The 24,027-nt window shown below is 40.5% G+C and overlaps 1 protein-coding gene across 1 annotated transcript; it reads left to right on the forward strand.

Moving 5' to 3' along the window:
• The first annotated feature begins 340 nt into the window (after positions 1–340).
• LOC138604893 (transcriptional regulator ATRX-like) lies at positions 341–23,144 on the forward strand. Its single transcript, XM_069676931.1, has 35 exons — positions 341–464; positions 2,015–2,121; positions 2,212–2,267; positions 3,055–3,083; positions 3,313–3,434; positions 3,704–3,820; positions 4,264–4,373; positions 5,051–5,118; positions 5,224–7,004; positions 7,899–7,959; positions 12,475–12,629; positions 12,843–13,019; positions 13,098–13,206; positions 14,329–14,425; positions 14,550–14,732; positions 14,819–14,963; positions 15,063–15,172; positions 15,281–15,424; positions 15,527–15,701; positions 15,824–15,961; positions 16,063–16,238; positions 16,319–16,436; positions 17,185–17,315; positions 17,400–17,473; positions 17,646–17,740; positions 17,826–17,982; positions 18,089–18,180; positions 18,264–18,369; positions 18,468–18,645; positions 20,449–20,640; positions 20,745–20,888; positions 21,004–21,075; positions 21,156–21,251; positions 22,356–22,484; positions 22,567–23,144. The coding sequence occupies exons 1-35, from the start codon at positions 445–447 to the stop codon at positions 22,657–22,659; spliced, it is 5,757 nt and encodes a 1,918-aa protein (XP_069533032.1). The 5' UTR covers positions 341–444; the 3' UTR covers positions 22,660–23,144.
• The last annotated feature ends 883 nt before the right edge of the window (positions 23,145–24,027 follow it).

Raw genomic sequence — 24,027 nt, forward strand, 5'->3', positions numbered from 1 at the left:
TCATATGAACTATATTAACTCATGTTAACTTTATTTGATGATTCTGGATATTAACTGAAGTTAATTTAGCAACATTGACTTCTATCTGATGCCACATGTGATGCTTACAAATGGCATCAGACAGAGTTAAAGATGTGGCCCCACAAACAGCTAAAGGCTGGCCCTGGAACCAACAAAGTCAAAAAAAAGTCTGATAGCTGACTCACACTCCGGAGCAGCAGGGGGCAGTAGTGCTGTCATTGTAGGTCACGCCAGTAACTGAATACTAAAAGAAGGGAAACAAACCGCTCACTGGTTGTTATCATTTATTTCCTCCTTGCATCTTTACGAATAGCTTGTGATGGGATGCTGAACGAATTTTGAACGCCATGTTTAACCCGAATATATTCGTATAATGAGAAAATAAGTAATTGAACGACCTCGGTTGTTCTGCTGCTCCGCGATATGTCCGCTGCGATGCTCAGGTAAAAACTGCGGAATGAATTTCGGTTGTTTACTGGAGAGCATTACAGCGAGCTAGCTTAGCAAGTAGCTAGCTGTATGAGCTAACGGCTAAAAGAGCGAAAATATGCATAACGATAATTCTAATTTAGCTAGTTACAAATTAAAATTCCACATTTTAACACAGCATGTAACATGAACGTCATGTGGGTTTGATAAATGTGTTTTATAGACGTCTCCTAACCAATGCTAGCTTAGCTTATTTTATGTAGCTATTAGCGGCTAAAATGCATAAATATATTTGTTAACTAACTAAGGATAGGGTTAGCTCAACATAGCTTGATCTAGTTAAAAATAATTATTAAGTTTTCTCACTCAGTATACCTAGTCTAATTTTAACACCAAGCTAAAAGGAATGATTTCCTACTTCCGAGAAGGTTATACAACTTAATAGTCAGTGTATAGGCTGTAGTTTTAGGTGTTGAACTTGAATAACGTCACTCTGAGCTGTGGGTTTTGTTACAACTTTCTTGACCTTATAGTTTTGGCTGGGTGTGCCTAATTAACTGGAACCTGAGCATAAACTTGGTTGGTATCAATAAACCCACATAAGACAAACTAAATTCACTGTACAGGTAACCAGGAGCATAAAAATATTTAGTTTCCGTTCAAAGAGAGAGACCATATTCTAATTCTATATTCCACATTGCATTGTGTGGAATATAAACCCTACTCCATAGCACTGGTGACATGGAAGTGCAAATACATGAACAGTTTTATTAGCAGTGTTCAAATCTTTAAGTCTTTTATGTCACAGCTCTGCAGAAATCAATGTTATGGACTGCTCTGGTATTTTATAGTTTATTAATAGTGTTTTGCTCTGAAAAGGTGCCCAGATTAACTGTTTGTGATGTTTCACTGCAACACAGGATACCATTAATGATGTACTAGGATGATGGTAAACATATCAATATGTATTTAACTTTAATACTTTTGTAACAGCCTATAAGTTACATGTTTAGGATGCTAAAAAGAAAAAATAAACATGTGAGTTGGCTTCTTTTTTTTCTCCTATGGTGGCTTTTCTTTGGGCCATTGATAGTGTATGTGATATGTTTATGAAAGACTGACAACCATTTGAACACGGTTATGTGATGTTACATGTACATATTTCTGGACTTTCAGAATTGATTAGGATCTTTTGAATGCTCTATTAAACAACTGATTAATGCACAATAATCTTAGATACCAAGGGCTTTAGAGTTTTGGTTGTGTCCTGCAAAAGCTGCATTTGAAGGAGCTTTAAAATAGCCCAGTCTTGTCAGATTTAATTTATCTCTCTGTCTAGAAATCTGAACATAATATTTGGTGTTACATTATATGTTTTTTCCATATTCCAATGTCTACTACTGTATTGGCCAGTCAACGTTTATCCACTAAATTTGGTGCTTATTACTAATGTTATACAGTTTATTAATTAGGCTTCTAACCAACAAGTTGATCAACCATCTCTTAACTGGCTTTTTTAAACTGTGAAGATACCATAACCATGCTCTTTTTTTCTTGACTGTAGCACCACGACCAACAAGCTGAATGTACTGGTCAACAAACTGCACGAGTACTTGGCTCACTCCACTGTTGAGGACAGCAATGGCACTCCAAACTCAGAGGATGCTAATGGTAAAGCTTTTAACCACAAGTGAATAAAATAAATCAAAATTATCATGGTTACATGCTTTATAAACATTTTAATTTATCTTGTCTTCATAGGTCTTCCCCACAGGAGCTGTTCTTTGGGGAACTCAACAGATCACACAGAGGCAGAGGTAAGTGAACATCCCTAGTGTTATAACCCTTATCAGGTTTTTACACAGGGGGCACTAATTCTGCCAGTAACCTTTTGACTGGATCCAGCATGAAATGTTTTCAAATTCAGAAATTCTAAAGGCCCACCCTTTTTAGCATAGCTTTGTATTACTGTCACACTTGGTGTTTTGTCACATCTATGCCAAATAGTCATCAAAGGGCAACTAGGGACTATTAATATAAATTAAATCAGAGCTTTTTTTGCTTTAGAAACTTTAATTCAAAAGCCTCCTTAATTAAATGTTTTTGACATAAATAACATGGTGGAGCAGAACAGGATCATTACTGTTGGATTTTTGTCTCGCCTCATTTGCACTTGTCCTGTGTGCCTTTTGTCACAAAATTGGCAAACGTTCACCACCATTACTTCTGATTACGTTCCCACTTTAGCCTTAATTTCAAGTTTGTAGACAAAAAATTGAAACCAACATGACCTTCTGCTTAAAAACATGACTAGATGTTTGTTCAAAAAATCCCTCTTGTATTAAGCATACTTGTTGTCTCTACTTGTATGAGTATTTTCTTCTCTCGGTTAAAATAGTAGCAGTCTCCACAGAGTTTATAGTTATCCATATTCCCTTTGCATTCATTGTTTTAGGAAAACTTTATTTTTGCTTCCTTAACTTTAACTAACAAGACTTTTTTTTTTTTGCATAAACAAAGTACTAGCTTCCACAGTGGATTGTTTTCACACCATAAGTGACACTGATAGTGACAACTTTACTAATAAACTGTCTTGCTTTGTAGGCAGGGGTGGACACCAGATACTCAAGGAGGTGAGTCAGCCTTTCAATTATATCCTGTAAATATAGATGAAGCTCCATGGTATGAAACAGTCCATTTTTAAAGAAGTTAATTTGCTAAAACCACAAAACTCTAACCCGGTCACAGCTTTAAACCATAGTTTTAAAAATGAGTGTTTAAGGATAATGATGATCCTTATTGATTGTCCACCCTGAGCTCTGAAGCTCTGGGACTTACATTTTTTCTCCTCTGATTTTACAGAAAACCTTCTGTTGTCATAAAGCACTCTGGCCTGGATGAATCTGGGGACTCAGAGGCAAGTGAGGAGGTGGATTTACCTGTCAGTACAAATGGTCACCCGGATATCACAAGATTGCCAAAAGGTAGGTCATAATGTTTCCCAATTGATTGTTCTTCATTTACTGCATCATAACATTAATATGAAAACGGTAATATTGAACATTTTTGACGTAGAGTACCAGCATGTGTTTTTTGTCTTGCTATCTGCCATACTGACAAATCAGTCATCATAAATAAGTTTGTTTTTTACCATCTGAATGAAATAGGAAGTTGTCGGGGCTTCTTCAGCTTTATATTATTGAATATTATCATGGAAAATCTTGATTTACCTGTGGTACTATTTTTGTCACAGGCACAGTGCTGGTGAGGCCTGAAGCTGTTGATAATGGAAGAGACGACTTCAGGGGTCCAGAGTTTCGCAGCCGGAAATCAGGCTCACTGCGGAAAGAGTTTTCAAGAAGACGTGGAGGTCAGTAATTACTGATGGTCATAATAATCCACATCACATCATGATTACTCGGGTAGACATGTCATTAGCATTAAAACTATTGATTACACTGATATATTTAGAACAAATGAAACACTTGTAAGGGTAAGAGGATAAATAACATGCAGACTAACACACCAGTCTAATCGTTAAAGAGAGCTGGTAGTTCTCCTCACTTTGTTGGCCAAATGCAGCTTAATAATTATCTTGTAGTAATAGAAAATGAAAAAAAAATGTCTCCCTCTCCCACACCACACTGCTCATGGATCCTAACTTGCTCATGGACCTTGCACCTTACCTGGAGAATGTGGTGGGTTTAAGTAGAGGCTGAACAGGGTAGTTTCTCTAATATTTAAGAAACACATCATGCCTACCGTAACTATTTCAACTATTGTGTCTCTAATGACAGTGATGTGCTTTCTCAGGAGCTGAACACATGGAAATTGTGAGTTGTACCGCATGTGGGAGACAAGTGAACCACTTCCAGAGAGATTGCATCTATCGACATCCGGTTCTGAAAGTTCTCATTTGTAAGGTGAGTCTTTTTATTTTTCGCTGACCGCTGGGGTCAGCCCTACACACGGGTCTGTATGTGACTGACTGAGTGAGTAACTGACTGCTGAACAACATGAAAGACGTGTTGGCAGATACTGATATGAACCATAGTTTAAAGTCTGGAAAAGCAGCTGCTTAGCTCCGTCTACCCTCTTGGCAGACCAACCACTGCTGGGTGATGGAAAACGCGTCACTAACTGGGCGCCGCTTGTGATCTTTTCCGCAACAGTCGCAACAGACACCCAGTCCATAATAATACTATATACTGCAAATGCAAAGGCTTTCATCAGTGGTACCACAGGCTCAGTCACCATAGTGTTACCTCATTTGACGATAGATTGTGACTTAACAGACGTTTATTTACATGAAAATCTTTGAGATTATATCTTTTAATGGATTCTGTGCTAATTCTGCCCCTCAACATCACAAATGTTTGTCTGATATAATCAGTCAGATCATCACCATCATCATGTTTTTCATCATTTGAAAGTTTAATCATTTTCAGATATTTCATCATTTATAAAAACTGTAAATATAAAACAATAAGAAATTATTGCAATAAAAGTGCATTTGTAGTGTTTAGAACAACCCTTACATGTTTTGAAAACACGTTTTGTTAAAGCTGTCTAACTCTGATATTTCATGTTTTTTTGTCAGTCTTGCTACAAGTATTACTCAAGTGATGACATCAGTAAGGATGGAGATGGAATGGATGAGCAATGCAGGTAGAAATTGTTGTATTTTCAATTTATGCTGACGTTTTCCTTAACTTTTTTAGTACAAAGCTTTTTTAAACTGTATTCATCACCTGTATTTTTTTCCTCATGTAGATGGTGTGCTGAAGGAGGCAACCTAATCTGTTGCGACTACTGCAGTAATGCCTTCTGTAAGAAGTGTATTCTGAGAAATTTGGGAAGAAAGGAGCTTTCTGGCATCCTGGAGAGCAAATGGTACTGCTATGTGTGCAGCCCGGAGCCCCTCTTCGACCTGGTGGTGACCTGTGACAGCGTCCTGGAGAACATGGAGAGTCTGTGGCATCAGCAGCGCAAGAGGAACCGAGTAGGCCCCGAGAAGTCTGAACTGTACGGCATGTTGCCACACTTGGCACAAAACATTCCTCTGGATAAATGGGACCACACTGGCATGGATGGTAATGTGTTGTTCAACTATAACACACTGAAGATTTCAAAGGATATCACCAAAAAGGCCAAACATTTAGTCGACTCAACGAACATCTTAAACCGAACTTTTGTCAACTTCATTCATTCAGTGACGAGGAGCAAACAAACAGCCGGAGTTCGCAAATTGTATCTCAACTCTTTTCTGTCAGTAGTTAAAGGCTTGCGTAAATCACTCACAGCACTCGAGGACAGCCTCAAGGAAGAGTTCAGTGACTTGGATCTTGTAAGCTGTTGGGAAAAGTTCTTAAGTGAGGACTTGAATACACAACCTGTAGCAGAAGCAGAGCTGGATGTTTCTGATGAAAGACCTTTGAGGGTCTTGCAGAAATTGGCAGCCGAACATTTGGAAGACGAAGACTCTGACTCCAAAGGCTTCACAGATGTGAGAAGCACCCATGACTGTCCCGGGGAAAACTTGGTTTCTCCTGAAGCTCGACAGAGGGCACAAAAGATCGGCCGGAAGTCTGCTGAAAGTGGCGTCAACATGACTAAAAAACTCATAGTGAAACTTACACCTGTACCCATGGAGCAGGAGCCATCCAGTGATGCCACAAAGATGGAGGAGGACGTAAACATGACGGATGAACAGAAGTCAGAGGGAAAGGATGTTTCAGAGGATGAAGAGACGGGTGCTGTAGCTGCTACAGCTGACAACAAGATGAGCAATGACAGCTCCAGTGCATCTCAACACCCAGAAGAGGAGCAAGGCAAGAGACGATCTCCTCGGGTGAAGACAACACCTTTGCGTCGACAAAGTGATGTCAAGGGCAAAACGTCTCTCTCAGCAGCTGACAGTGACAGTGACTCTGACCCTGAGGAAACCCCCAACACAGTACCCGCCAAAAACCCTGAAGAACAAAATCTGAGCAGAGCAAGAGACGACTCTGACTCTGATGAAGTCCCTGCAGCTCTGCTTGAGCGAGCGGCATTATCCCGAAGCTCCGACGAAGCCCAGAGTGATGAGGAGGGCGGAAAAGCAACAAACAAGGTGGCCAAGAAATGTCTCTTTTGGCTCACTAAAAACACCCCGATGTCACCGGAGAAGTTGCGCCGCAAACGCAAGATGCTGGACCGTTCCCCCGAGGCTCTCTCCCGTGACAGAAGAGTAAAATCTCGAAGGGAAAGTGGGACAGATTCGTCTAGTGATGATCAGGACTCGCAGAAGAAAATCCAACATTTGAATACGCTGAGGCCCATAGGGAAGCCTCACCTGGTCAAAAGAGAAGATAAAGGTGCGTCTAGAAAGCCGGGCAGGATGCAGACCAGGAAGTCAAAGTCTAAAGCTGCTCAGGAGGCAACAGAATCGTCTTCTTCATCCAGCGAAGATGATCAGGATGACGACTCTGAGAGTGACGGGAGTGATCAGAAGATGAAGCCGATCACTGAAGATGTGGCTTTACTGGGAGCAGCAGGGTTCCACCAGTCGTCAGGTGAGTCTTCTGATTAATTCATATTGACTATAATACATCAGTATATTGCGTCGGTCATTGGAAGTAGATCACATTCTGCCTAATTATTGGAGGAAAAGCTAAATAGTTTTTGCTAGACATACCTTCTACTGTTTTTACTAGACTTTGACAACATGCAATTTTTAATCATGAGTTGAAGTTCTACCAGGCATCAAACTAGTCAACTATTATATAAGTATAAAACTGAAAGCAGCAGGGCTTAGGAAGGGTCAGTTGTGTTGATGTGTACATCCTACATGACTACAGGACGAAGGATACGTAAATCTTAAATGGTTCCTAACAGACATGTAGGTTAGGCAGAGAAACAACCCAATGTAATTACACGAGGGCACACATAACCTGTGGAGTAAAATATAGAATTGTTGGTGTAACTAATAATATTATGTAATTACACCGTTATAATACAATCCTTTTAGAGGGGCTTTTATTGATGTTTCAGTTCCACCTATGCTTTTCCTCTTTCCCCTTGAGTAAAAATGTCTGCTGTGACAAAGCAAAGGTGCAGGAAACAACAATGAATTTAACCATAAACAAACACTCTGATAGTAGCAGGGGAATCAAGTTTCATGTTTACAAGATAGCTATTCAGACAGCAAAGTAACCTGTGAAGTACAAAGGTTGACAGACTTGGGCGACGATCCTCAGAGAACAACAGTGTTATACCCGATTGTTTCTGTACCGTGCTCTACTTAATGGATTGCATGTGTATTGCTTATGGTGTAATAAATTCAAGGTCACTTCTCTTGGTGTGTCAGTATAAGACAGCCTATAGTTCCTTGTCATCTGTTCTTTTATTATCGATTCTAAGCTGCAGGAAAATGACTTGCTTTACTTCTAATTTGTTTGTTTTTGTAGGAGACGAGGAGCACTCTGGGCCCTCGTGGGCAGCAGAAGATGATGATGATCCAGAAAATAGGTATGGTTCAAAAAGCCCGGATGTAGAGTTTGTAAAACAGCCTAAGTGTGGGACAAAAGCTGTGACTCCGAACCCCAACATCTGTGCAAAAACTAGCAACACGCCTATCATTAAGACTCAGTTGCAGTCCATTCAAACAAGACCAAAGCGTAGCTGCAGTCGAGCCCCAGCTATCAAATACACGTTCTAGAGGTGCACTGTGAAGCACAGGGTTTACATTATGATACAGTGACACTGTACCTGGCTTAAAACAGGTGACATACTGAGCTTGTCTGTGTTGTTATCAGTGTGCAAGCCAGTGTATGTGTAAATAGTAGAGATACATTTTAATCAAGATTTTAATTATATTATATTGCCTTCGTATTGTAAGCTGATATAAAAAGGGAAACCTTAAAGTTGAGCTTCTTTGGCCTTTTGGCCGTCTGAACATTTGAAGAATGACTGAAACGTATTTGCCTTACAGCTCAACCTTTTAATGTATTTTAGGTTTGTTTTCAGTGACAGTATTCATACACATTCGGAAAGTTTTAAACTTCAGTGAACTTATCTGTGTTATTACAGAATGCACAAAGAACTGTTGTCCTGCATTAAGCTACAGCACTGTCATCTAAAGTATGAAAAATGCTCGCCACCTTTTCTGCGCACGTTTACAAAAACAATACATTGTGACGTCATGTTTTTTAAATCTCCATAAATCATTTCTAATGCTAAAGCAGTGCAAGGCCTTTTTGTTTTCATTATTGGTTGGCAGGCTTGCAAAGATTTCAGCATGTGTGTAAAATTGTGATGCTTCACCACGACAACCATCTTTTCATGTTTTGGTCTCAAACAATCTCTACAACTATGGTGTAAAAACATGATGAGATGGCAAATTGGTTGTTTGGTAAAATATCTGTTGCATATATATATAAACTTGACTTTGTAAATGCATTTTATGTTTATTTTAAGTTTTGAGTTCATCAGAAGAAAAGTTAAACTTGTTTTGTGTTGCAGACCTTGTTTGTTCTGGCCACAAAATATATTTAGTATTTCTTCCACCACACTCGACTTGAGCTTCATTGAGGGCAGGGTTCATTAATGGGCTTGTATCTGTGCCAGTGTTGATGCATTATTTGAGAGTCTGCTCATTACTTTGGTTTGAAAAAGCCCAGAATGATGGCGTCATCTGAACGTTACTGCCCAAACTGAGAAAAGAATGAAAAAATGTTGTTGCTTAAAATGTTTCTGGTAGCAGAAACTTAAAGCCCCCACAGCTCATACACCATAAACAACAAGTTGAAAATGTTTTATAGTCTGCAAATCATAGAGGACACCAATTACCAATTGCAGCGGATGTGATCTGACGTTGCTTATTTGCGTGTGAAATCAAGACTGAATTATTATTTCATCATTTGGATTTAAGCGTGGCTTATATGTGCTAAAGGTCCTACTGGGCCAATAAGACTCCCACAGTCACATCTCGTATACCTCAGAGCTTTCAAGATATAATCTCGAAGATTTCATTTTGGTTCTCTTTGGCGCCTCTAATGGCGATGAACTCTTGATTTTCCTCACTGAGGGTCGCTTTCCTTTTTAGACTGTTTGCTTCATCTTAGCGTCAAATTTGTTTCTTTTTCTTTGGATTTTCACTTATTTTTGAAGTTGTATCTGTGGTCATCGATCTTTTCTTTGTTTGTTCAGCCATAGTAGATTACTGTTTACTCGCAACACTTGCAGAGATTAGAGAAGCAGCCGCTTAGCTGGGTGATGTAGAACGCGTCACTAACTGGGCGCCGCTTGTGATTCTTTCCACCAATGTCGCCACAGACACTCAGTCCATAATAATACTATATACTGCAGATGCAAAGGTTTTCATCAGTGGGCCATAGGCTCAATCACCATTGTGTTCCCTCATGATAGATAGTGACTTAACAGACATTTATTTAAATGAAAGTCTTCGAGATTATTACTATAAGGCAGATTGAAGCTCACAGGACGACTCGAGTGCTCATATTTACCACAGAAATATGTCAGAGCAGGTAAACATGATTGTATCTGGTGTAAGTGACAACTACATTGGCTATGATGGGTAGAGCTGTCATTCAGCTTTCCCGACAATTCATGTTTTTTTATAGCATCATATTGCTGCTAATTATCCTTAACTTAAATACAAATCAAAGTGCTGTTGGAGCTTGGGAACGTGCATGTAAGCGGGATGAGATGTGCCGTCTGATTTTACAGACGTGTCATTTGGGTTCCCCGATAGTACTGCTGTCACAGAGAAACAAAGACACATTTCCCCACCAATATAGCCCCAGAAGTACTGCATCTATCCATTCGCATATCCCCACCCCACCTGCTGAAGTTTTAACATGTCCCTCTGACACCCTGCAGGTCAGTAGAGGTGACTTAAATGTTACTACTGTTCAAGGCCAAGCCCTGAGAAACAGCAGAGGGTTTCATCAGAGAGTTTGGCGCCTAAATCAGAGGCCATGTGATGCACACAGAACATACGATGCACACATTTAACCCAGAAAGACTTTACCAAAAATAAAACATTACCAAAAGTGCAGCTGTAAAAAAAACTGAAGAAAATCTACTGTCACATGCTTTCAGAAATGTCTCTGTGTATGTCTACGACTTCGTCTGTAGTGCAACAAACAGCTGAATTAGCATAATGCTGTCAGTTGGCCAGCTCAACCTGCAAACGCCTCAGTTGTATATGTGCACCATCATAGACACATCCTGGTTCTTTTAATGCATCCATCTTCATTTACAGACTCCATCAGAGCCATACCAGTGTGTTCGTATGTTTTACCCCACTTTCTATACACAGAGAATACGTTACTGCTGACCGTTTTCTAAAGCATACTGTAGCTTTAAATACTGATAAATCCAAACTCGCAGACTGACAGCCTGCTCGACAGGTGAACCAGCTGTCGTTATTTTTTAGGAAGTAGTTAACACAAAAACAATCTGTGTTAAAAGCCTTCCAGGTCAGTGCTTACGATCGTTAGTGAGAAGGTTGTATATCTGAGAATTGAGAGTGGGCTGTGAAACAACATCCATTATGATGCAAGAAGCCACCAAATTCGCGTTTCGCCTTTAATGACATCCATGTTTGTTTTTCATGTTTTTTCCAGGTCGGATTTTCTGACAGCACAGCAGTGATTGCAGTGTTGTTAGGCAACAATCGCTTTAATCTGGGATATTGTAGCCTCCTATCTGCACCAAGTAGTTTTTATTACTAAGAGTCTGTTTTTAGCCGTCGTGATAGTGCAACGTTATCTTTAGAAAAATGGTCAGCAGAAATGTAAAGTTTACATTGTTTGTAGTTTGTGGGCTAAAACATAAACATTTGAAATACACACACATCACATAAATGTGTGTCAGTCTGTAGATTTTCTTCAGTGTTTTTGCTGTTCGTCCTTCTTCCCAGTTGAAACGTGTCAAATGAGATCCAAAGCTCGGTCCGGTCTGCGACTGCTGTTGATGTCTGGCATCGCTGTAATACGCCTTTTAAGACACACTCCTATTGGACGGAGATTTGGCATTAAAATAGCAGGTACCTCATGTCCAGCACCCTGCGGCGACAACCCTCTTTGAGACCCGACCCAACCTGTGTGCATAATGCAGGTGTAGTGGCGATAAAGGGCTGAACAATAGACAAGACTGGGAGAACTTGAGACACTACAGTGTGAGCTGTTTGACTCTAGGTCATGATGAATAAGTACAGGTCAAGCATGTGTTTAGAAATGCACAGATAGATGTTGAAGGGTTTTGTTCTGATGAGCAATGAAAACACAATATGGTATCAAACCATAACTTTTTATTTCATGTGCTATATTTCCTCTTTTTTAGCTCTATGCTTTGCTGGACTATAATGTTTTTTAAGGAGCTGAAAATCATTCTGTGTAAATATTTATGTACAGACAATTTGATGTTTTTTTTGTCCCACATGATTTTTCCTCCCCCTTTACGAAGAAAATATGAATCGGCTGGTACCAGAGGAGCATGTCTCGCTATGAGTGCGAGCTGCCATGAATGGTTGAGCTAAAGATTAATGTTAACTTAATTTTCACTTTAAAAAAAACACACACATTTCTGTGTCAGACTCAAGCAAGCAAACACGTTGTTAAAAAAAGGAAAGTATCCTGCCCCATTCCCCAAAGGAGAAGAAACTTGAAATATGTCAAACTTTTCTGTGAAGAAAACTTGTAATAAATTCTTTCTCTTCAAAAGGCCTATGTCTCATTTTGTCTTACTTTATGTATTTTAAATATACGTCCTTCAGCGAATTAGTTTGTGACTTCACGTAATAAAATGTGGAGCAGACGTGACCCACTAAAAATAGATTTATAATTACCTTATTTTTAAGGCCAACAGTTCAACCACTACTCGCACCTAAACTCATTAAGTGTGTTTAGGTTTTTTGATTGTGATTTTACCTTAAGGTAAACATCCATTTGAAGATAATGTTACTGATCATGAAATAAACTTCAGGCACCTTTTTTCCTTTTTTTCTACTTTTGAAAGAATCGCTAAGAAAATTCTATTGGCCCAAATCAAAGCCAACTACTCCTCGGGCGACGATATCTCTTCGGACGAGGAGACACAGGAGGAAGAATCTGAGTTGGAGGGTGACAAGGAGAACAGTCAGGGCAATGAAGATGAAGGAACTGATGAAAATGGTGAGTCATTTTTTAAAAGCAGCATTTTTAGGTTCATTCTTGTGCAACTTTTGTTTTTTATAAGCACAAGTTTCCTTTACCAGGTTATTAATCAATGGCTCATTTTCATATCTGTACCTAAGAGCTTAATTGTGACTACAAAAAAATCCCAGATGTAGGGGCCTTTTTGGTTTGTAAGAGGGGGAATAATGAAAGAAAATATCTGTACTTCAGAGGAGGACTTGACTTCAGAGCCATCTGGCACCACGTCTGATGGCCCCAGCTCCAGGCACCATCTCCTCCGTCACAAACTCACCATAGATGAGGGAGAATCAGGTGACAAGGAGGCGGCAGAGAGCGGAGCCGAGAAGCCGGATATCAAGAAAAGAGTCAACCGGAAACGCCTGAGCTGTGAGGACACGTCTGACATTCAGGTGATATTTTTTAAAGAGAACCTTCTTTGCACTAATGTCTGATTTTTCTGTGAAGCCGACAGTGAGAGTGATGGCGACAGCAACGAGTCAGAACCAGAGGACAGCGGGATGAGCGTGGAGCTGAGTCAGTCAGAGGATGAAGCAGGTGGAGATGGACTAAAAAGGTACGTGTTTATGTGCTGCTTTTGATAACATCAAAAACCAACAGTTATAAAAGTTGTTTGTAATTTTTTCAGATTTTAAATTTGTGTCAAACCTGTAAGATAAAAGACATTTTGTAAAACCTGACTTTGTTTTGTACAATGACAAATTTACTCAAGCTCTTTTAGATAATGAAACTCATTAATAAAACAACAGAACAGTAAACATTTTTAATTCTTAAATATTCACAGTAGGACAGCACAGGTCAAACGACTTCTTAATGAATGCTCAAATACAGCAAGCGAACCTTTTGTCCTTGAAGTTAATGTGTTGGAAGCAGGAAACATGGGCAAGCGTAAGGATGTGAGCGACTTTGACAAGGGACAAAACTGCAGCTCTTGTGAGGTGTTGCCGATCTGCAGTGGTCAGTACCGACCAACAGTGGTCCAAGGAAGGAAAACCGGTGAACTAGTGACAGGGTCATGGGTGGCCAAGGCTCATTGATGAGCGTGGGGAGTGAAAGCTGTGTGTTGGATCCAACAGAAGAGCTACGGAAGCTCAAATTGCTGAAAAAGTTTATGCTGGTTCTGATAGACAAGTGTCAGATCACACAGAGCATCGCAGTTTGTTGCGTATGGGGCCGCATACCCATAGACCGGTCAGGGTGCCGGTGCTGACCCCTGACCACTGCTGAAAGCGCCTTCAATGGGCTTGTAAGCATCAGACCATGGAGCAATGGAAGAAGGTGGCCTGGTCTTATGAATCACGTTTTCTTTTACATCATGTGGATGACCAGGTGTGTGTGCACGTCACATACCTGGGAAAGACATGGCACCAGGATGCGCTATGAGAAGAAAGCAAGCCGGCAGACACAGTGTGATGTTTTGGGCAATGTTCTGCTCGGAAACCTTGGGTCCTGCGATTCATGTGGATGTTACAGTGACACGTACCACCTACCTAAACATTGTTGGAGACTAAGTGCATGGAAAGAGTATTCCCTAACGGCAGTGGCGTCTTTCAGCAGGATAATGCGCCCTGCCACACTGCAGAAATGGTTTAGGAATGGTTTGAGTACCAGCACTTTAGTGTGAACTATTACATGTACTAACTTTTCCTCATTTCTGATTCTCTCCTTTTTTTTTAAGCTCCAGATTATCCCCTAAAGACACGGCGGCATCCAGCAATCAAGAACAGAACGATAAGGTGCCCTGCATTTGGTTGTCTGACTCCAGCAGTGAAAAGGTAACTGATGTTATAACTACGTATTTGTTTCCTGTCATCCATGATACATTTAACTTTCCTCCGAGATGAGGACTTTAGTGCCTAATTGTGACATTGCTTGTTGGATTTCCCTGTGTGTGAGCAGAGCGATAAAGAGGATGCAGATGAGGAGAGCGACACTAAAGGAACCCCCAAAGGACGCAAAAAGATCCGTAAGATCATTGAAGATGAGAATCTCCGAGCAGAGACTCAGGAGGCGCTCAGAGAGGAGGAGGAGAGATGCAAGCGGCTGGCGAACAGGGAGCAGAAGATGGAGGAGATGAGAGAGGTACTGCATACACTGCAGGTCTTTGTACCACTTTGTAAGGTTTATATTCATAGTTGTGTTTCCTAAATGCTGTCATTGTTTCCTAGATAATCGTCATAGAGGATGAGCTGTCTCAAGTGGTGTGCCCCGTCACCACAAAGCTGGTCCTGGATCAGGACGAGGAGACCAAGGAGCCTCTTGTTCAGGTGCACAGGAACCTGGTGACCAGACTGAAGCCTCACCAGGTGGACGGTTAGTTTACTCTCACAAGTAGCTGCATATTTTTACAGTGAGTCTAATATGAGTGTTCGGTCGAAACATACTCAGCGTTTTCTCTTTCTTCTTCAACAGGCGTGCAGTTCATCTGGAACTGTTGCTGTGAGTCTGTGAAGAAGGCCAACTCTTCTCCTGGATCAGGATGTATACTGGCGCACTGCATGGGCCTGGGGAAGACTCTGCAGGTAAAGACGTACACAAATCTACCTCCAATATTTTATTTGACTAGCTTTTGACAAATTCCCAAACATCTTAAACTATGCTTTATTGTCGTCAATTGTGTTATTTTGTAGGTGGTGACGTTCCTCCACACGGTGCTGCTGTCAGAGAACCTAAATTTCAGAACGGCCCTGGTCGTGTGTCCACTCAATACCATCCTCAACTGGGTCAACGAGTTCAGGAAGTGGCAGAGCAACATGGGGAAGGATAAAGTCAAGGTTTGCAAAGCAGTTAGAATATCTTTAATCATAAATGCACAGTACTAAATTGTTTTGCTTCAGATGCTTTATGTTCAAACAAACCTGGTCATCTTGTTACAGGTTATAGAACTGGCTACGATAAAGTCTACTGAACGAATCGGAGCTCTGCAGAGGTGGCAGAGAGACGGAGGTGTCATGATAATGGGCTATAAGATGTATGATATCCTGTTTTCAGCTCAGAAAATCAAAGACGAGCAGGCGAAGAAGGAGTTAAAAAGCATACTGGTGAATCCAGGTGAAGTAACTTTGTAAAGTGAAGCTACTAAAATGTTTCCTGTTTTATGCGACATTGCTTTGATCAAACTGCTTAAAGTGTTGCTGATTGATCCTGCGTCGGTGTTTTTCTTTTATTTTCAGGTCCAGATTTTGTGGTTTGTGACGAGGGGCACATCCTGCGCAATGCAGCTACCAATATCTCCAAAGCTATGAATGCCATCAAGACCCGACGCAGAGTGGTGCTAACTGGAACACCGCTACAGAACAACCTGAATGAGTGTAAGACATAGATCAACAATCTGATAAAGGTTTCGTTGGGTGTCTGTGTATAGATATGCTGCTTTGTCAGATGTTTCATTTTGAGATCTTTGTTCCCATAGACCACTGCATGGTTAATTTCATCAAGAGGAATCTTCTGGGCTCTCTGGGGGAATTCCGAAACCGCTTCATCAACCCCATACAGAACGGCCAGTGTGCCGACTCCACGCCCAAAGACGTCCGAATCATGAAGAAGCGAGCGCACGTACTTCATGCGATGTTGGCTGGATGTGTGCACGTAAGCTCTTTTTGTATGTGCATTTAAACAGTTTGGTGTTATATCCCAGCTCTTAAAAACCTTGTTTTGTTGTTTTTTAGAGAAAAGATTACGCCGAGTTGACTCAGTTTCTACCTCCCAAACTTGAGTACGTGCTGGCAGTGAGGGTCTCCCCTCTTCAGTATCAGCTGTACCGCTACTACCTCGAACACTTCTCTGGTAAGAATCTGTTGTAACATTTGTGCTCAAAAAACTGTACATTGTAAGTAAGTCAAGATTTGTTTTGGTAAGAATCTACATTTTTAGAAGAAAATAAAACTTATCGGGCTACGCTAATGTGTCCTGGTGTCAAATTTTTGTATGTATTATTATACAGAAAAAGACGCTTGTAGACACTGTCCATATTTGTGTCAATTTAACATCAAGTTAACGTGTGACATTAACTCATATTTAAACTGACAATCTGGAAGTTTTCAGTTTTGTTCTCTTGAGCGCCACCTAATGGCGATAATCTGTTATTGCAGCAGGACATCCCAATTACCACAGTTGGCTCCCTCATCCCCCATCTGAGCGTCGAATTAGTTTCTTTTTCTTCTTCGATCTTTTCTGTGTTTGTTCAGCCATAGTAGATTACTGTTTCCTCGCAGAGACCGGAAAAGCAGCCGCTTAGCTCCGCCTACCCTCTCTGGCAGACCAACCACTGCTGGGTGATGGAAAAGACGTCACTAACTGGGCGCCGCTTGTGATTTTTTTCTGCCAATGTCGTCACAGACACCCAGTCTATAAAAATACTATATACTGCAAATGCAAAGGCTTTCATCAGTGGGCCATAGGCTCAATCACCATTGTGTTACCTCACTCGGCGATAGATAAAGACTTAACAGACATTTATTTAAATGAAAATCTTCGAGATTATTACTTTAAACTTGTACGTGCATACATACAAAGATACATGTTTGTTTTCCAGGTGTGGGTTCGATGGCCAACACAGCAAAAATGAAGGCCGGAGCAAACCTGTTCAAGGACTTCCAGGTGCTCAGCCGGATCTGGACACATCCGTGGTGCCTTCAGCTCAGCTGCATCAGCAAAGGAAACAAGGTACAACAAAATACATTCAATACTTGTTGAGTCCTTATTAGTCTGACCTAATGTGAAGTGTTGTAAACTGAACTTAAATTACAGAAAGCTTTGGGAAAGAAGAATCAACTTAAAGTGACAGATCTGCTGAGAAAGGAAGCACCCACTGTGGCTGAGAGGTAAAATGTTCATGATCACACCCTTAAACTATTTTCACTTTGTTTCCCGTTGAAGCTTCTGCACATCTTGTGACGTTTCAAACGGGACTTCTGCAACGTTATATAACGAGGAGTGTAAGCTCTTTCTGAAGCCATTTCTTTGCTTTTTATGTCTTTATTTTTGCTGATGCAGCCGTCTGAATCACAACCAAACACAAGAAGGGAATATCTGTGACACCAGTGTAGCAAAGCCTGTAGATGTGCCCAGTGGAGCTCCAGTAGCTGAAGGTATTTTAAGCTCCATTGTTGACTAATACTCCAACCATTTAGCTTGCACACTAATACAGTTTGTCCTGTGTTGTCGTCTGTGTAGGAGATAAAGCACCCATCGGCTCAGCCTCTCAGAGTTTCGATGTGGGCTGGTTCAAGCATCTGGTTTCCGAACAGGACGCCAAAATCATGGAGCACTCTGGGAAGATGGTGCTCTTGTTTGAGATCCTCAGGATGGCCGAAGACCTGGGGGACAAAGTGTAAGCTAATACTAACACCTGATGCTAATTTAAATACACAAACACATCTCTCTGTTAAGATGCTGTCAATCACATCTATTGAAATCCATTTCTTTTTCATTTTTAGGCTCGTGTTCAGTCAGTCTTTGACCTCTTTGGCCCTGATAGAGGATTTCCTTGAGGCTTCTCACCGTGCCAGAGACCCAGGAGCCTTCAAAGGTATCATGGAGGAGAAAGGTTTGACTGTGATGTCTCTTTAATGCTACTTAACTTAAGATTTTTGTGCTTCCTTGTTCTCACAGAGGGCAGCTGGATTAAGAACATCGATTACTATCGTCTTGATGGTTCCACCTCTGCTACGTTAAGGAAGAAATGGGCAGATCTGTTCAACAACACTGCCAATAGCCGGTATGAATTATCTAATATATTTGCATTTTTTCATCTTGATTATACTGGCTTAAAATCAGGGCAGGATGTGATCAGGATCTGATTGTGTTTTATTTTAGCGGCCGGTTGTTTCTCATCTCAACGAAAGCGGGCTCACTCGGGATCAACCTGGTTGCTGCTAACAGGGTCGTCATCTTTGATGCCTCGTGGAATCCCTCATACGACATACAGAGCGTGTACAGAGTGTACCGCTTCGGTCAGCTCAAACAGGTGTTTGTGTACCGCTTCTTGGCTCAGGTAGGCCCACTGCTCTTCATTAATTTGACCTAATATGTGATAGGCAATGAGGCAATATTTCACTCTGGTTATAAACTTATTACGTTAGGTTACTTTATTTGTACCCGCAGGTAGATTTGGTTTACTGGATTGAGTCGGCCTCATTTTACACACACACAATCAACAGCACAAAACAGACTTGTAAACCATGATACACGACAGTGCACAAGAATAAAAGGGTAACCCTTAGTAAAAACATGATAATGTTAGTATTGAACAATATCATTGTAACACTCAATGTAATAAGCATTGACTCTCCAATGTGCTGCAACTCTAAACTCAAACAGTCACACGCTGATGTGCATTCTAGGTTAGAGGATTGTCTTTTTGCAGTTTGTAGTGCACAGGCTGCGAAGTCCACAGTTTAAATGTAGGGATGAGTACCGAGACCCGGTATTAAACGGGCCCCGGGGATGAAATATGAAATACCGCAGTATTGATAAACTTCTGACGCTATCGGTTCTGCTTTCAGTGCTGGAGAAATTAAGAAAGTTAATTTCCTGTTTATTATTCCTACAAAAACATCATCTTGCACATTTAATCTCACCAGAAAGGTTAAGACATTCGTCTGTGATGCATATTCCCAATCCAGAATATAGATCTCTCGTGGAGCCTGTGTGCTACAGTGCGCGCGCACAAACACACGAGATCTTGCTCTTAACAATGACGGAGAGAACTAAACGGTCAAAAGTGTGGTTACACTTCACCAGAGTCGATGCCGAAAATGCTCGTTACCACAACTGCAACAACAACTTGTAAGGACGGAAACACGGGAAGTGCCTCACAGACAGGCAGAGACATGCGGCACACTTCTCACTGGACGCTGTGACCCAGCAAACTTAGTACACGTGACGAACCGGGTTAATTGATAAACCCCGCCCACTACCATCCAGCCACATTTGTTTTATATTTCCATCATCATAACATTGGAGTCTATAATAGTGATCTGTTCTAAACATTGCTGTTTTTTTGCTGTGAATAATTATTTATTTTACATTTCAGAAAATAAAGCAATCTTAATTCTGATCTTAATTTCTTTCATTTTTTTCCCCTTAAAAAATAACGAAAAGAACCAATAAGAATACCGTTAAAGTACCGGATTGTTAAGCAGTATCGATAAGAGTAGTAATACCGTTAACGATACCCATCCCTATTTATATGTCAGGTTTTAACTTTTGTTAGATCAAGTCAATATAACGCACATCTAAAACAACTCAGGTTGACCAAAGTGCTGCCAAACCAAAGGCAGGCAGTAAAATAAAATCATAACACTGACATGCACAATAATACATAAACAGAATTACCGCGTTATATGTAAGCAGGAATTTTGTCATAAATACAGCTATAATCTACAGTCCAAAAATAACATAGCTATCGTAGCTTTGTGTGCCGCTGCTAAAATGTTATTCTGCTACATACATGTCCTGAGAAATACTGGATTTTTTTGTGGTAAGCAAAAAAATATTGTCATGAAACTGTCAGAGATTATCAACAGACATGTGCAGCCTGTGATAAGTGCTTAATTTAAAGGGGTCACATACCAAAAGGGTCCGTGTGCGTTAGGTGTACATACTACGAATATAAAGACATAAACATCTAAAGACTGATCAATGACTGTTAAAGGGCTCTGTTGTAGAATTTATTCTGAATAAATAGCCTGAAAATGATCTAATATTTGTAGTAAGAATAAAATAAGCTGTCAGACATGGATTACTTACTAAATCTTTCAGTCCTGTTTCTCATTGCTGCTATTTTCATCTCCAGGGCACCATGGAGGAGAAGATCTATGATCGTCAGGTGACCAAGCAGTCTCTGTCGAACCGAGTGGTGGATCAACAGCAGATTGAGAGACACTTCACTCTTCTTGAACTGACTGAACTTTACATATTTGAGCCGGACCTGCTGGACGACCCAAACTCTAAGAAAGGCAAAAGAACCAGCCCGGTCTCTCCAAAGGTGACCCTCTTTGTGAAGATGATACCATTTAAATAAAAGCTCTCAAAAAGGCTTAAAGAAAGAATCTGCAGTATTGAATGACATTTTCTGTGTCTGTTTCTCAGGATAAGGTTCTTGAGCAGCTTTTACAAACATGTAAGGACCAGATAGTGTCCTTCCATGAGCACGAATCTCTGCTGGACCATAAACAAGAGGAGGAGCTGAGTGAGGCAGAGCGTAAAGCTGCCTGGGCCGAGTACGAGGCCGAGGTAAAGAGCTGAACACTGCAGAGCATCAGTAATCACCAGCAGGGCTCCGTCTAGTGAAACAACATGACTTAGAGTAACTGTGTGCTTACTGTCCATGTGTGTCTTTGTGTTTCAGTCAAACACAGCCAACCTCCCTGTTACATCAAGCCAGGAAACCTTGGATTTGAAGACCAATGAACAGCTTTTTGTATGACTAAATATGATTTTTTATAATATTTTCTTATGTTTATGTTTTACACAAAGTATAAAATAAAAATGTCTTTGCAGGAACTGCTGAACAAGAGCAGAGCGAACATATCGTTCTCCTTCCTGTCCATGCAGAAGATGAGGTCACACAGTCTCGACGACTACATGGCAAGAGTGGTGAGTGATAATGTGGAGAAATGAAAGAGTTTAAAATATGGGTACATTTTTAACAGTGATAATGGCAAATTGGAAGAATATATAAGGCCTCTTCTGACAACTACAGTATGTTTGTAATCATAAAGTGTTTTATGCTGCATCAAGATGATTTATAGCTGTGAGTCTCATTCAGGCAGTTTAACATTATTATTGTTTAAAGTGAAGTTATCAAGGTTACACAAAGCGCAGCGGTGGTGGCAGTAAGTAGAGTGAAGTAGAGCTAAATTGTTCAGCAATAATGTTATGTTTTCTTTGACCTGCTGTGTTGTGTGTTCACACAATACATTTCAGCCAGCAGAAGAACAGGTTCTTCAGTGGCGGCTGTGGCTCAGTGGTAGAGTCGGTCGTCTCTCAATAGGAAGGTTGGGGAGGGGGGTCGATCCCTACTGCTACAGTCACATGTCGAAGTGTCCTTGGGCAAGACACTGAACCCCAAATTTCTTCTTATGGCATAGCCCTCGATGAATGTCCATAGGTACTGACTGGAGATTGACTTAGGCCTTTGCCGTCAGTGTGTGAGTGTGAAAGGGAAATGTGACATGCAGTGTAGAAGTGCTTTGAGTGGTCGGAAGACTAAAAAAGCCTTTTTTAGACAACTTCTCTGTTGTAAGGATTTTGTGCTTATCTTAGATCTTAGGTAATAATATCTTTAACGTTTTAAGAAAGTTGGTTGGACAAAACAAACAATTTGATAACATCACCGTGGGAAATTGTGACTTTTCAATATTTTATTGAAAAATCAATTCACAGAGAAAAGTATTGGCAGGTTATTATTAATTAGGTAATCATTAGACGCAGCCATTTATGTTGTGAAATAGTACATCTTTCCTGGAAATTAATTTGTTGCAAATGAATCGATGAAATAAAGGGAAAAGGAACATCCGCTTACTGAACGAACTGAATAAATGATAATGAAGGTGGAATGATGCTCAAGGTGATGACAGCAGATGTTAAATGGGAGCTATCAGTAGACCCTCTTATGATATATTTTACCTACAGTAATGGAACGCAACCACTTTAATGTGACACAAATATGTATGTAAACATTTACTACTTATGTCACAGCGTCAACAGTATCCTCAGCTCCCCGAGGCCGCGGTTCAGGACAGAGCTCAGGTTTGGAAACAGTTTGACGAAAAGGAGCAGCAACGCAAAGAGGCCTTCCATCGCGATGTCCTCAAACAGCAACAATCAGTGAGTCACTTTTACATGTGTGTGTGTTTTTTACGTCTGTTAATGTGTGTCAAATCTCACATGTCACTCATTCCCTCCACAGCTCACGCTCAGCATTCAGGCCATTCTGAGCAGACGGAGAAATCAGGTGATGCAGGCGACCGTCACCACTGTGAACCCACAAGGACAGACTTGAACAAGAAAACTGTTTTAATGCTACAGAATGTGCTGCCTTCATTTTTTTCTACATTATAGGGACCTTATGTTACCGCTGCTCCACCAGTGACCTGAATGTATGTTTTATCAGTAAAAAGAAGAGTACACTGATCATTAACGCAACATAACGACAGCATACGATAAGATGTTAAGGACCATATAACGACATGACAACATTACAATGTTTATGTGCACTGACTGTTGAGTTTTCTTACACTTTGAGCACTTTAACACACACAGGATATGTGCGGTACTTAAGTTACAACGATGTCCTTTAGAAAGCGTTTGCAAATACTAAAAATCTGTATTTGTTCAGCTGCTTCTTACCAAAAAGTAGTGTGTAGTTTGGACATCCATTAGATAGTGAGCACATACTGGAAGTTTACAAAAAAAAAAAGCCTTACTTTTTATCTTTAATATGTTTTGCTATTGGATTGTGTTCATTGTTTTATATGTTTGTTACCAGCTGTCTGTAATAAAATAACTAACTGAAAAGTTCTTGTTGCTTTAATCCAGAGAGATGTAGTTTAATCTGTGAATGTGTGGAGCCTGCGCGTGTGTGCTACATCTCCCTCCTGATCATCAGAGTAGAAGCAGAGCAGCTGTTCAGACAGAGTCTCTCCCCTGAGAGGACGGCTCCTCGCCCAGAAGTTTATTTGTTAATTAATGAAAGCGAGCCAGCTGCAGCGCTGGAGACGCTTCAAGGTTTCCCTCGAGCTCCACTTCCACTGACACTAGTGCAGAGATAAGTAGTGTGTGCACAACTGTTCGGGCCTGGAAAAGATCATAAAAAAGTCTCTACACACAGGATACATTTCTAATAAATTATATTTTAGATGATAAAAAAACTGGGGAAAATAGAAGAAACAGTCTTGGAGGGGGTTCATACAAAATTTGGCAGTTTTCACATACCTGCATGCACGATCATCATGACAGTGGATTGGAATTGTGTAAACATAAATACAAACATTTCAAAGTTTGTAAAAAAAAAAAGTATCTTTGAAGAGCTTGCTTATTGCCTTTTAGGGTACAGGAGCAAACATGTTGACACCATAGGACAATCACAATCATTCACACCCATCACATTTTAGTTTTAATTAGTTGCGTTGTGACTTAAAAGTGTTTAGGAAGGTGGAGGTGATGCAAACTCAGGAGAAAACTCCACAACAAATGAACAAATCATGCTCTTAGATAACCAACCAACATTTGTGGAAATGTGATCTATTTAAAATAAAATATCTGGGAGAATGCAACCCATGTGGTCAATTAAATTTAAATTTAAAAAAGGAAAGAAAACATGAGAGTAAAGGACTGAGGTACAGCCAGATTTGATACACATGTAACAGGT

Source organism: Semicossyphus pulcher, unplaced genomic scaffold (assembly GCF_022749685.1).
Source record: "Semicossyphus pulcher isolate SPU_LCO1_2020_fin unplaced genomic scaffold, fSemPul1.0.p SCAF_10, whole genome shotgun sequence".
Classification (NCBI taxonomy): domain Eukaryota; kingdom Metazoa; phylum Chordata; class Actinopteri; order Labriformes; family Labridae; genus Semicossyphus; species Semicossyphus pulcher.

Coding starts and splice junctions, on each gene's coding strand:
- LOC138604893 (XM_069676931.1), top strand. CDS start 445: ATGTCCGCTGCGATGCTCAG. Junction 14,733..14,818: donor AGATGGAGGAGATGAGAGAG/GTACTGCATACA, acceptor ATTGTTTCCTAG/ATAATCGTCATAGAGGATGA. Junction 15,702..15,823: donor AAGCATACTGGTGAATCCAG/GTGAAGTAACTT, acceptor TTTTATTTTCAG/GTCCAGATTTTGTGGTTTGT.